This window comes from Notechis scutatus, chromosome 5 (genome assembly GCF_049901735.1).
Source record: "Notechis scutatus isolate UNSWTSFEM ecotype Mainland chromosome 5, rNotScu1.2, whole genome shotgun sequence".
NCBI lineage: Eukaryota > Metazoa > Chordata > Lepidosauria > Squamata > Elapidae > Notechis > Notechis scutatus.
The window spans coordinates 35,608,835-35,623,299 of NC_142013.1; the positions used below are offsets into that span (position 1 = coordinate 35,608,835).

The 14,465-nt window shown below is 42.6% G+C and overlaps 1 protein-coding gene across 2 annotated transcripts in view; it reads left to right on the forward strand.

Moving 5' to 3' along the window:
• The first annotated feature begins 680 nt into the window (after window positions 1-680).
• NECTIN3 (nectin cell adhesion molecule 3) overlaps window positions 681-14,465 on the forward strand; it is an 88,640-nt gene continuing 74,855 nt past the window's right edge. For both annotated transcript variants that reach the window (XM_026663985.2, XM_026663984.2), the window contains exon 1: window positions 681-2,624. In XM_026663985.2, the coding sequence (XP_026519770.1) occupies window positions 2,471-2,624 (154 nt within the window). In that variant the 5' untranslated portion in view covers window positions 681-2,470. The remainder of the gene's footprint in view (window positions 2,625-14,465) is intronic.

Below are 14,465 nucleotides of genomic sequence, written 5' to 3' on the forward strand. Positions count from 1 at the left end.
GGCTGCCCACAGCTCCAAGTGAAAATTTGCATGCATAACACAGAAACACACACAAATAAAACCCAACCCTTGCAGCATCAAATATACTGCACCCAGTTTAATCTTGTTTCTAGTAGGGATAGCAATTAACCTCTAGGAAAAATAAGGTTATTAAAAACAATATCCCCCTATCCCTCCACTGCCTGTCCAAACCATTAAATATAGACTATTTAACACTAGCTTTCTATAACCTAGTGCTCTTCAGATATATTCAATTATAATATCTATTTGGTTATCTTACCAAAAAATAGGTCCTAGTTTTGTAAATATATTTGGTGTATTTATTTATCTTATTTTTATCCTGCCTTTTATTGTTTATAAATAACTCAATCCATAGTAGTGATACACAGATATATGTAAGGATTAGAGGTGTGTGTATATGGCATAAAATAAGGATAAAAAAAAGATGTTTACTTTCTAACATGTGGTGAAAAGTTTGAAGGCTCAAGTTTCAAAAGAAATACTTATATATATATTTAAGCTACATATGTAAAACCCACAGCATTGAGTTTCATACACATAAAATTAAAAACTTGGCATTTTCTCCCAAATTTGAAGCTTATGTTAATTTAGCATAGTGAAACTAATCTTAATTAGGAATTGTACATAGTGTGATAAATAAAACAATGCAATGTATGATATGAAATAATTTAATTTGAATCTTTCTATATGCAGAGTTCCTTCTATATGAATTTAGATATTCATATTCAAAATAAGGCCATCATTAGCTGTGTTACATGATTTTTCTTTTCAAAAGGTGCAGAATAAAGAACAAATCATTACAGTCCAAAAGATCTCCCTGGAAGGACTAAGTATGACAGAATCAGGGTCTCATTATGTGCCAATTTCTCAAAGCCACCACACATGACATGTTCATAAACATTCTTCCATCATCTCCTCATTTCCAAACCCCATTATTTCTAAAGAGATCTGATTGGCTAAGAGGATTGGGAACATGATATGCTGCTTTTCAATCCTGCCAATTCTAATCTCTTTCCACAGTGCAACAGCTCACCATCTCACGTCTTTAATGGACTGTGAAAATGAGCTTTGGGGCTACCTTACCAGTACAAAGCAAGTATCCACAACACCACCACCAAAAATGATCCTAAGAAAGGACATTTGTTACAGATAGGTAAGCAAGGAAAACAAATCCACACCCACCCCTCGAAAATAAAGATTCTTCTAAAGTTTGCATTGTCATTGTCTCCTTTTTTTTCCTCCTCCTTTTTCTACTTGCTTCTGTTGAATGGATATAAAGCTGCAAAATTACAAACACAGAACGTGATCTACTTCACTGGCAATTAACTTGGCAGACAACGTATTTAATTATTTGGTAATAAGAGTGCCTCATCCTAACTTTGTCAGCCAGACTGTTTCTTTCCCCTCTCCTCCAATTTGTTGTCCATTATCAGCCACAACAGTGTAAAACTCCAGTTCAAAACACTTCTCGCCAGGTTCGTGCAAAATCGTCCCCATGAAGCGGCTGGATAGGGCGGGAAGGAATCCCACTGGCGTTAGCGTGGTGAACCACTCCCGGCGCAGGCAAATATGGGAAGTCGTGTCACGGCTACATGATACTGGTGGCGAGGAATTGCTGGGTTTGGGGTGGGAAAGCTGATGATGATTTGCATCGAGACAGAGAGAAAACCCCCGATCTTCATTTCCTTTCTCCTTCTTGATGTGTGTTTGTAGTACTCTGTTCACGGCTCTTTTAGCTGGTCAGAGAACACAATGATCCCAGGGGTTAAAGCGAAAGAGTGAGCTCGCAAAGGCATTTGTGAGCAAGCCAAGTTTTCCAGCATCGTGAGAGATTTGCAGTAACAATGCCAAGAGTAAATGAAGAGGATGGAAAAAATTAAGGACTGGGAAGCAAAGAAAAAGATGGAAGGAGGAAATTATGGCCAAGAACTATATCACCGGCTAGAAACAAAGAACGCACAGAAATACTCTACGGAGAAAGGAAAAAAATGTGGAAGCAGCAAAAAAGCGAGAGAAAAGAAAAGCAATGATTCCACCCTCCTCCCCCCCCCCTTTGGGTTGGTACAAGTGAGTAGGGGGAAGGAATGGAACGTACCAATAACATTTATGGGGGGACGAAGAAGACATTGTGACATCTCCGAGATGTCCAGCTTCCCAGGAGGTGCTACGTCATCCAGACTGGGGACAGCTCCTTAGGGAATGGTCTTGAAGAAGGGAGACGCTTCGGGCGCCGCAGCTCAGCCCGCATGGGGGAAAGTCCGCCTTTCCTCCCCCCTCCTCTGGCAGGCGGGGTGGTGTGTCCCGTTCCTTTGGAGGGAGGGGCGGCGGGGGCGGTGCCTTCCCTCACAGTGACACACGGACCCGGCGCAGGGAAGAGGAGAAGGAGGCTGTAGCGGGAGCGCTCGGGAGTCGTAGCGGCGGCGGTTGGGAGTAGCTCCTAGCCTCCAGCATGGCCGGGTCCACAGAGACGGCCGTTCCGCCCGGCCGCGAGTTAGCCTCTTCTTCTCCATCGGCCCAGCATTGTTGCTGCTGCCGCCGCCGAACCATGCCTGCCTTACCCGGCTTGCTATCGTTGGGTTTGCTCCTCTCCCGCGTCTGCTGCGGTGAGTAGTGCAGAAACTTTTTCTTTTTTCCCCCGGGAAGGGGGCGGCGGCGGCGGCGGTTCGCCGGACCAAACCAGTTTCTTCCCAGAGTCCGTCCCGACGTGGAGCTCGAAGTGGGCCGCTGTTGGGAGCGGAGTGGCGGGCGGGGACTTCGGGGAAACTTTTCTTTGACCGCTCTGCCAGCGAAGTTTCGGTCGGAAAAGGGGGCGGCGGTGAGGCGAGAAGAAAACGCCTCACCCCTCCCGTTCCCGAAAGCATTTCATTCCCGCGTTAATATTTCACCCACATGTAAATGCAGCGGCGGAGAGGTGGGGGGGGGGGGCGGGCTCGGGCGGAGCGGCCGCTTCTGGGCTACGGACCGGCCGTGGCATTCGCGAGTGCAGGCGGAGAGAGGTCGGGAATCCAGCGGTGGGGTGGGGGGCAGAGAAACCAGGTGGGGGGAAAAACGGGTGCGTGAGAATAAAGAGTTGCCTTGCTCGGCCTTTCTCATTCGCGGGGCTCCCAAGCCTTAGCTGCGAAACTTGGTTAAACGCGCGTTGAATCTCTTTGCTCGGACTAACCGGGATCCGAGCTGTTAGGGATAAACATTTGTGACCGTCGCGCCCTGAAGCGTCTCTCCCGGTAGGCGTCTCTTTCCGGCGGCGATTTGGTAGGAGCTGACGAGAGCGTCGAAGCCTGCAATTCATTCTTTTAGAAACACGTGTGTGTGTGTGTGTGTCTGCCTCAGGTTTGCGTTTCTATAAGCGCGCCTCCGTGCGGTCGGGCGGGGGCGGGGGGGAAACGAAGTGTGGTGTCCCGCTGCCTTGTTATGGTTTGTTGTCGGCGCTGTTGCTGGGAGTTGAGAGCTTGTATGGGATTCCACTTGTCACTTGGAGCCGCCGCCGAGACCGTTACACGTCCAGCATTCTGGGAGGACCATGTCGGGCAGGGCTGGCTGGAAGCTGCATTTGCTGCCACGGCTGATGAGGGGCTTGCTCAAATTGTGGGGAGGGGGTGGTGGAGGACAGGCGAATGTCATTATATAGCTGGACTCCGCCCTTTTCAATACATTCCATTCCGGATTCTCTACCTTTCTCGGGATTGGGCGGGAGACGGGGGGAAAAAAAAGCCCACTAACTGATTAGGCAAATAAGTAGCTTGACGTTTATTAGCAGGTGCTGAAATGATCGCGGCTGTGTAGGACATTCGAGTTCGTTCTTTCAGAATCTTTTTTTGGTCTTAAGTATACTCCTTAAACAAATTTTTTTTCCAGCGCTGCCAGTTAGACAGACTAAAAGGGGAGGTATTGGTACTTCCGTGAACTCAGAAGGGAGTGAAAACAATAAACATAAATACCATAAATCTACTTTGGAAGGATTAAAGGTGGATTTGTGTGAAGTGATTGCAGAAAACAGCATGTAAAGATTAGTGAACTTGTGCAGTACTAATGCTGTCTTATCTGATCTTCTGGGAGCTTAATCAAAAGTAAATACTGCTGAGTTTGTTTCAGGCAAGCAAGAATGGCATTGCAACCTAATTTTCTAGCCGTTTGTAGCTGGAATATGAAGGACAGAGGATAGTTCTTAGTTGTCTGTGTCAGTTCTGCTCTGCCATAGAGTTGTAATATGAAAGGGAGATAACATCCTATGGTGAAATATTTTGGGTAAACCTGGGCATAAGGATACTGATTTCACATAATGCTTTAATAATGTAATAATGATTGTGATTTGTGATCTGAAGCACAGATTTTGAATGGAAATAAAATAGTCCTCTATATGATAGAAAGCTAATCTGTTTTTTTTTAAGTGTAGCTTGCTTATTATGCCTCTTGATTTTTCCAGGAGTAAGTTTTACTAGTTAAAATATGTTGAAGTTTGACAGGATGATTTGATATTGGAAAAGGCTGAAGAAGAATCAAGCTGAAATGCATCCTTAGAAGATTGTCATTGTATACAAATTTACAATGCATTTATGAGCATAAGAAAGCTTTTCTTGAATTTAAATCATTTGAAGTTGGGGGAAAAGAAAAAAATGTAATTTACTGTGCCTTTGTATGCAATACTCAAACAGGTTTTAATCCATTTCATGGCTTGTTATTTTGTGTAGGAGGAGATCAATACCAACTGAACTCAACCTGTGATTTACAAAGTTAATGCCACCTCCACTTTGCAGAATGAATTCAGTAGAACTTAATTTAAAATACATTTGGATAAAATTTTAAAATGTTGACAAGTTATAGGAGTTGGACATCTGTAGGAAAGCAAGGATATCCTTAACATTGTGTTTGTAATGAATAGCTAATCCCACAGTTATTTTGTAGTTTTCTTCAGAACATGAGATGTCTTTCAACATTTAGTACAGTTATTAGCTTTTATTAAATGTTTCAAACTTGTTTGAAGGCTATCCTGAATTATCCTCAGTTTCTGGAAATGATTTTTTTAGCTTTTTGCTTTATTCTAGTAAGATTTATAATACAAGCAGTAAATTGGCAGTCAGTTGTGTTTTTTTAAAAAAATAAGTGCATATTATAACTAGCTTACAAGCTATTCACCATAGAAAACCATTTATTATGAATTCACATTCTCTCTTATTGAACTTAGTTTGAAAAAGTATGAAGCTGACATATTTCTCAGCTCTATTCATGTTTTTTTCTACAAGAATTATATGAGACTGGATCAAAACACTTGTTGAACTCCAAATAACGTTACGCTAATTATTTTATCAACTAAAACAAAATTTTCATGCCACCAAGAGACTGAAATGAATTTGAGCTAAATTTGTTGCAGAATTCTTACTCAAAATGAAATTTATATAAAGTGATTTGTCTAATCAAGGATTAAGTTGGAGTGTGTGAACATTATGATATGCTTCTTTACCATTAGATTTGAATAAACATAGAGGAAATTCTTTAGCATGTCGTGCTATCCTTAGGACAGCTGACCTATACAGTCCTTGCTGCTGCTGAGTTATCTAAGCTTGAAGTAATATCTGTACTTCAGTTTATAGGATGCCTCATAATGTAAGGGAATTTAGGCACTACCAGGGATTGTGACTTAGGTTTCTGATTATTGGGTTTCTTGGCTCCTGATAATTCCAGAATGCAGTAAATCTTCCAAAAGGTAAGAATTTGTTGTATTGGGATAATTGACCTTTATTCACATGCATACTTTAATAGTTATGTGCAATTAGAGGATTATACACTACTATTTATATAAGTCATTGCTCCTTCTCTTAAATAGTCAAGTTAAATTGCAGTTGACCTTCTATTCCAGTTGAAATACTTGACAATCTGTGCATACACTTTATAGAAAATGTATGGCATGTTTGATTTAGAGAAAATTTTGAAAATTTATTTCAAAATGGATAGATACACTTATGTTTTGTGAAAAGGTGGTAATGCAAGTTATTTGCTGAATGTGATAAGAGCATATAATGAAAATAAAGTATGCTTGAAAATAGAAAACTATAGCTGAACAAGAGTAAACAATCCATAATACCGTAATCATTTAATATATGTATAGATACACATACAAGGATGCTTGTTATGATGTCAGAGATACCTTGATCGAGAATATGGATATGTGAGGATTTTTGTCTGTTGGTGAGCTTATGCTGGCTGAAAATCCAACCTATTATATAACAAACGTTAGTGTATATGGTTCAGTAAAGAATATGGATTTGAAAATATACAAAGACTGGCATACCTCTTGTTTACAAAGCAAATTGAAAGAATTGTTGTAATTATGCATACATTGTGAAAATCTACAAAACAAAAAGTAAATTTGTATACTTTTCCAGAAAGATTTCTAAAGATGAGAAAGTGATTGGAGAACTTTTTAAGGTTTCAAATTCTGACATAAAGTTAATGGTACATGTTCCGTTGCACAGAATGTTTGTTGAAAGAAGCTAAAAAGTCTGAATAAAAACTTTTGCCTATTTTCCTATATAGAAGTGAGAATTAATTGTGTCAGGAGGTGTGGTGTGACTTGAATGTATTGGAATGGAGTGAATTCCTTGGAAATTGAATAGTTAAATGACCATACTTATCAGATTGTATTCCCATTTTTCAAAAAATTAATGGATACTTGAACTGAACTTGAAGTGGAAGTATTCATAATTACTACAATTTCAATTTAAATCGCACCCATTTATCTGCAGAGTATTCAAGCTGGCTTCAAGGTGAGTTTGAATGCCATAGTGAACTTACACGTTAATAAATATACTTATGATTATAAAGTTAGAAGGCATCATGTAATCTACTAGATCTTCTTTTACATGCAGGGACACTCAATCTAAAGTATTTGCAAGAGGTGATACTTTAATGTGACCAGGAAAGAATAGAAGAATTAACCCTTATGTAATTAGCTACGTATTTATCATTAAGAAATCTTCCCTAATATTCAGTTGATGTCTGCCTTCCTGTAATTTAGGACCATTATTATATATTGTGTTTGTGAAGATGACAAGGAACAAACCATCTATGATACGCTATCTCCTTTTAAATACATTTATTCTTTTCTCAGGGTCAGATATACCAGTTTCCTCATTTGTAAAGTTGTGGTTCCAGGCTCCTAATAATCTTCATTGTATTATTTTGTATCTTTTTTCATTTTCTTTGAATGTTTCTTCTATACCGAAGGAAAAAACAGTATTATGATTATGCAGTCTGAAAAGTCCATCCAAGTTCAGGAACAAGTTTCCAGTTATGTGAACAATATAATTAAAATTGCCATTAGTGAAATGTGGTAACTAAGTCTGAATATCAATAGAACCGAGGTAATGCAAATGAAGAATAAATGCTCCAAACTTCCAAATGTGACTAGTATTGGAGGGAGGATAGAAATTGGAAGTTCAAAAGCATGCAAATAGATAAATAGGTACCACTTCGATAGGAAGGGAAGAGTGCTCCATGATGTCTTGCTGGCCACATTACTGTGGAAATATCTTTGGACAGCGCTGGCTTAATGGCCCCTGAAACGGAGATGAGCATCCATTCCTATAGTTAGCAATGACTAGCAGAGTAAAATCCACTGGGACTCCTTTACCTTTATCAGAAGATGGTGGTCATGATCAGTCTGATTATATCTTGAATTGCATGGAATCATACACTAGTGCCTGCATCTGTTTACATATCTTTCTCTGCTATTTTCTGAGTAAAGATTTTTGGAACTAAGCTCTTGTATTACAATATTACAATAATCACCTTGTGCACTGATTACTGTATTACTTTGTATGTATAAACAAAAACTGAAGCTGAAGTCTTTTGCGGTGGCACAAAAAAGAATTTATTTGCATGTAATCCTTAAGACCACAATTGTGCCTGATTTTACAATGCAAATCACTGCATTTGTTAAGCAAATCACACAATCATTAAGCTAATTGGGCTTCTTCCATTGATTTTGCTTGTCCCCCTGGGAAGGTTGCAGAATGGCAATCACATGACCCTGGGATGCTTCCGCTGTCATAAATACATGTTGGTTGCCAAGCACCTGAATTTTGATCACTGGACCATGGGGATACTGCCAAGGTGGTAAGTGTGAGTAAATCACTTTTTTGGTGCTTTGTAACTTTGAATGGTTGCTAAACAAATGGTTTTAAGCTGGGAAGTACTTGTATAGATATTGTTGTATGTGCTGTGTTTCACATTCAAAAACTAAAAGATGCTTCAAACCGTGTGGCTATAGTGCAGAGGGAAACTTTTCTGCAACTCCATATAGCAAATGTGTATTTCTTTTAGTTATTTGGTAACTACTGCATGATCCCAAAGAAGATGCATCTGCTTTAAGGAGTAAGACATGTGTCACATTCCTGATGGGAAGTTATATTATTTAGTGAAATACTAGCAATAAAACTGACCATTTTAAAGAAAAAAAGTACTGATTCATTAAGGTTTGTGTTAATACACAATTAAACCTAGAAGTAATCTGGGAAACAGAAAATCTATGATTTAGGCTTTGTCCCACGTGTCTAATAAATGACTTTAGGCAGACAACTCCAAATCTTGATAAATGAATGAATGAATGAACTGGATTGTGAGAATAATAAAACTTAATTTTTCAACTATCTTGTAAATATTTCTGATAATTATACATGTAAATATTTTTATAATATGGAAATAATACATTTGTTCTAAAATTGTACAGGGAGTCTTCAACTTACAACAGTTCATTTAGTGAACATTCAAAGTTATGACACTGAAAAAAGTGACTTATGAACATCTTTCACACTTACAACCATTGCATCATCCCCATGGTCACATGATCAAAATTCAAAATGCTTGGCAACTGGTTCATATTCATGATGGTTGCAGTGTCCCAAGATCATGCGATCACCTTTTGTGATCTTCTGACAAGCAAAGTCAATGGGGAAACCAGTTTCATTTAACAACTGTGTCACTAACTTAACAAATGCAATATTTCAGTTAATAACTGTGGCAAGAAGAGTCATAAAATGTGGCAAATTCACTTAAATGTTTCACTTAGCAACATAAATTTTGGGCTCCATTGTGGATGTAACTCAAGGACTACCTGTATTTGAAAAATTACCTGATACAAAATGCACCTCAACAATTTTGAATCAAAACTATTGCTACTGTTTTGAATGAAATTCAATAGGCTTTCTGTGCTACCTACCTGACTTGAATTTTAAAACCAATTAAATGAATAATACTTATGCAGAATACTAGCCTTCAGCATCTTCATCATTTTTAAAAATAATCTGGACACTGCAATGTCTTAATAGAATGTTTTTCTGCACAAACCTCTTATTCTCCAATGAGCCGAAGGGAGAATCCAGGCTGGGTAGCTCTACAGACCGAGTTGAAAAACTGAGGATAACCACCCCCCCCAATGGCCCCCAGTTCTTCACTTGATCTCAGTTCAATCAGACCACCTTTACAGGGCTCTGAATGATTTAAATTGTTGAAGAAATTGTTGGAAGTTTTGAAGAATATTTCTACTCCCTGGATTCTAGGTTTTTCATTGTCATTAGGAGAGAGGTTTGACAGCTATCAGGCTTTCCAGTTTAGCCATTTTTTTTGTTTTTCACACTCTTTCCTTTCGTGCCTTTTAATTTTCTTTTTATTCTTGACTTGTTTTTTGGCTGGTTACTGGGTTATTGTTGGTTTCTGGTCGGATTGAGGGCAAAAAGTGCTCCTGAGAGCCCGTGTGGCCCGGGGTGGGCTGGAGTCAGCACCGATAATTCGGTCTGTCTCCAAAGCTGTTTCCCCTTGATTTTGACAGCCACAGCAGCTGTGAGGTACTTCAGACTGCCTTTTGCGTGAGTGGCTATTTCCGACCATCGGGACAATCCTGCAGTTCGCTCTGTGTGTCCTGGTTGGGGGTATCTGCCACCTGGGTATTAGATCCAGACTCCCTTTACTAGTGACCAGAGCACCGTGACAGCTGCGAGACGCTTAAGCCTGCCTGGAGTTAATTGCGGTGCAGCCAGCACTTCAGCTCACAAGTCCCTGATCCGTAAGGGCTTGTTGCATTTTAAAAGGTCCACTTTTTTCCTTTTAACTTTTAAACTGCCTAAATTGTGGAGCTATGCTGAGCATTTGGTCGCATTTGCCTCCTGAAGTGGTGGACAACTGCTTTAGCCAGAGCAGCTAGCCTTGGGCTAAATATTTTTCAATTTAAGTTTTGAACTTTTTTTCTCACTCTGTTACTGACAGTTGCCTTTGGTGCTGAAAATGGTGGCCAGAGGAGCTGATCAGAAATTGTCAGCTTCCCAGCAGAGCAGAGAGAGAGCTGCCAGAGGATCTGCAAAGCCCAGATCTGCTGGTTTAGAGGCAGCAACCAGAATTAGAGCCAGGGTCCTAGCCCCTAAAAGATCTTCTAGGGCAGCGGAGAGACAGGCCAGGCACAGATAGAAGGCCTTGGATAAACAATTTGACAAGGCTCTGAGGGGATCCAAGATGGCTGATAGCATTTTTCCCTCAGATTCCCCATGAAAGCATGCAGCAAGACCAATTGGCAGATAATAGTATTTGACAGCCTGGTCACCTCATCGGTCATACCACTGGACGCGGAGGACGCATTGAACGCATATCAGGCTGACACTTGGGCCATCAGAGGATCCATGACTGTGTCATTTTTCACACAGGCCTCTCCGTGGTGGCTGAGGCAGTTGCAGGGCAGAATTCCATCTGAGGACCTCAGGATTTAAATAATAGCTGCAGCTCAATTGACAGCAAACACCATGCACACTGCCGCCAAATTTCCGTCCAGGGCCATTGCATCTTCTGTAACAGCATGTAGACTTCTTTGGCTACGAAATTGGCAAATGGACTCCAGGAACAAATGGAAGCTGGTGTAAGCCCCCTTTAAGGGGGAGAGGCTTTTTAGGGAGTCTCTGGACCCCTTTTTAACGGAGAACAGAGACAAATGAAAGATCCTTCTCGGGGGAGGTGTTTTGATTACTGCCCTTCGCCCTATTTCAGGAGGCCCTACTTTAGACGGGGATCTTTAGGCTGGGGCAAGCTTTCTCCATCAGAATAGGCCATTCTTCCAGGGTCTTCCTCTCAGGCCGATAGACCGGCCTTTGCTGTCAGAGGCCGTCAGGCCAAAGGAAAAGAGGTCCTTCAGAGGATCCGGTAGGCCATTTAGACACAACAAGTGATGCCAGAGACATCCCATAGGGGGCCGTCTGGGTCTCTTCTGGCAGAAGTGGGAGGAGACCACGACGGACACTTGGATTCTGACCACTATACGATCAGGGCTCTCCCTGGAATTTCATAATCATAGACACGTTGGCGGGACAAATCTTCCTCTCCCAAGAGCGTCGGGACAGCATAAAGGCTGACGACACAGATCCTGACTTCCAGAGAAGCACCCATCATCTTCTTGTCTCAACTTCTGGGCAAGATGATCTCCTGCATTGGTATTGTTCCCTGGGTCCGCTTCCATGCCTGGACTCCGCAGTGGTTCGTGCTCTCCTATCAGAGGGCAGGCAGGGGCAACTCAGCGATGAGGCTTTGAGTACCCCTGGCGGTACTATGCTCGTTCCATTGGTGGCAGTCCCGGGCCATGGATCAGGGGTGTTTGTACAGGGAGCGCCAGAGAATTTCCATCACCACCAATGCCAATCTGTCCGATAGGGGGTCTTACCTAGGAACCCAGGTTACCCAGGGGCAGTGGTTACAGTAGGAGCTCTCCCATAACATAAACTGGCCAGAGCTCAGTACGGTCTGCTTAGCTCTCAGGAGACTAAGGCAGGAGGTAACAGGAGGCATGTCCTTCTCACGGACAACATGGCCACCAAGGCCCACATAAAACACCAGGAGGGCACTCGCTCCAGATCCCTGATGCAGGAGGCAACTCAATTGTGCCGGTGGGCGGAGAGACACCTGTCATCAATATGAGCAAAACACATCTCGGGGGTTTCCAATGTGCAAGCAGACTGGTTGAGCAGGGCCACGGTCGACCAGCCAGAGTGGCACCTGCATCCCAGTCTGTGCCAGGAGATGTTGGAACGGTTCGGCCAACCGATTCTAGACCTCTTTGCCTCTCCAGAGAACTCGCAACTCCTGAAGTTTTTTGCAAGATTTCCAGCACCGGGGGTGGAGGGGGTCAACACTCTCTGATGCAGGTGGTCCCAGGGGCTATTGTATGCCCCCGTTCCCCTGATCCCAGGGACAATCAGAAAAGTACTGATGGAGAGGGCAGAGGTTTTGTTGGTAGCCCCTTAATGGCCCAGGCAACCTTGGTTCGCCGATCTGGTAGGCCTGTCGATCGCCAGACCTTGGAGAATTCCTCCGGACTGAGTCTCACTCAGCCAGAGTCCAATCAAACATCCGGAGCCAGAATGGTTCTGGTTGACCATCTGGCACTTGAGTGGGGGCTCCTGAAATGGGAGAAGTTTTCCAAAAAAGGTCATCTAGATGATCCAGGTGGCCAGATGATCTGCCACGAAGGTCAATTTTATTTCTAGAGCATAGCATTTGACAATAGAATTTTCAAATTTTCAAATTTGTTTTGTTTTCTTCAACATCCATTAGTCTTCCTCTTTTTTTGGTAAGGCTTGGCTCAACGCTATATACTTGAAAGATTCTGCAAACCAGATGTGATACTCATCCCCCATAGCAGTTTTCTGTTTAATCTCTTATGAAGGGACACAGATCCTGACTTCCAAGTGTGTAATATATCAGACTCTGAAGAACAAAAATTGACATTACTTGTATAAGAACCAATAGATAGAATGCAATTAAAGCATACAGAATGAAGTCTTAAATATGTTTGAAGATTTAAGTCACAGATCTGCTATCAGAAATGTTAAGATTGCAAAAAAGGTTTGCAGAAGGGGCATTGGTCCTACCTGACACGCCACTTTTCGGGGAATCGAAGGGAGAATCCAGACTGGGTTGTCTCAAACCTCGTAGCTCTACAGACTAAGTTGAAAAACTGAGGACACCCTCCCCCCCAGTAACAGTCCCCAGTTCTGATCAAAGCGAAGCTAAATCCGCTGTCCATCGTCCTCTGATAGTCCTCATGATGAAAATCCCTCTCCTGAGTCTGACCAGACAGACTTCAGGGGGAGACTGGATTCTCTCTTTGACTCCCCAAGAAGCAGTGTGTCAGGTAGGACCAACACCCCTTGTCCACTGAGTTCTAGACATTTGTCAAACTGCAATATGGTCGTCTGTGACCCCGTTCATCAGACATTATCGGATTGACTCTTTTGCCTTGGTGGAAGCGGCCTTTGGCAGGCGAGTCTTGTAGGGCAGTGGTCCCCAACCTTTTTTGTTCCAGGGACCGGTTTCAAGCAGAAAATTTTTGCAAGGACCGGGGAGAGAAGAGAAGGAGGCTTCGCTCTCTCGCTGCTCCACCAGCCCAGGAAGAGACTGCTTCAAAGAAGCGGGGGGTTTCCTGTCGCCGCAGCTATTCCGAGCGCCCGTTTCACCCCCACCCCGCCCGCGCTTCAATCCACAGTGTCCCGTTCTGCCTGCCTGCCTGCCTGCCTTAGTTTCTGGTTGTTTGGGAGCAGCTTCGGCTGAGAATAATAACTATTCACCTCTTTTACTCAGCCGAAGCTGTTCCGATTCAACCATTAACGAAGGCAGGCAGGCAGGCAGAACGGAGCACTGGGTTGAACCCGCGCGCGGGCGGGCGGTGGGGGTGGGGGAGAAACGGGCACTTCGGAGGCGCTGCGGCGACAGGAAAAGCCCCCCCCCGCTTCTTTGAAGCAGTTTCTTCCTGGGCTGGTGGAGGAGCGAGAGAGCGACTGAGAGAGCTGACCCAGAGAGAAGGACAGGCTTCGGTTGCTTCCTCCCTCCCCTTCTTTCATTTGTGTCCTTGATCCCCGATCCCAGCAGCATTCACCGAAGGTGAAGAAAGCCGCCATTTTTTTTAAAAAAAATTATTTGCGGCCCGGTAGAGAGTGCTCCACGGCCCGGTACCGGTCCGCGGCCCGGTGGTTGGGGACCCCTGTTGTAGGGCATACATGTAGTGGCGGGGACCTCAGACGAGACAAATTCCTGCCTGTAGGACAGCCAACAGCCAGCTTTGGTATGTCCCAGCCTGGATTCTCCCTTCGGCAAACCTTTTTTGCAATCTTAACATTTCTGATAGCAGATCTGTGACTTATATCTTCAAACATATTTAAGACTTCATTCTGTATGCTTTAATTGCATTCTATCTATTGGTTCTTATACAAGTAATGTCAATTTTTGTTCTTCACAGAGTCTGATATATTACACACTTGAAGGTCAATTTTATTTCTAGAGCATAGCATTTGTGACAATAGAATTTTCAAATTTGATAATTTGTTTTATTTTCTTCAACATCCATTAGTCTTCCTCTTTTTTTGGTAAGGCTTGGCTCAACACTATATACTTGAAAGATTCTGCAAACCAGATGTGAT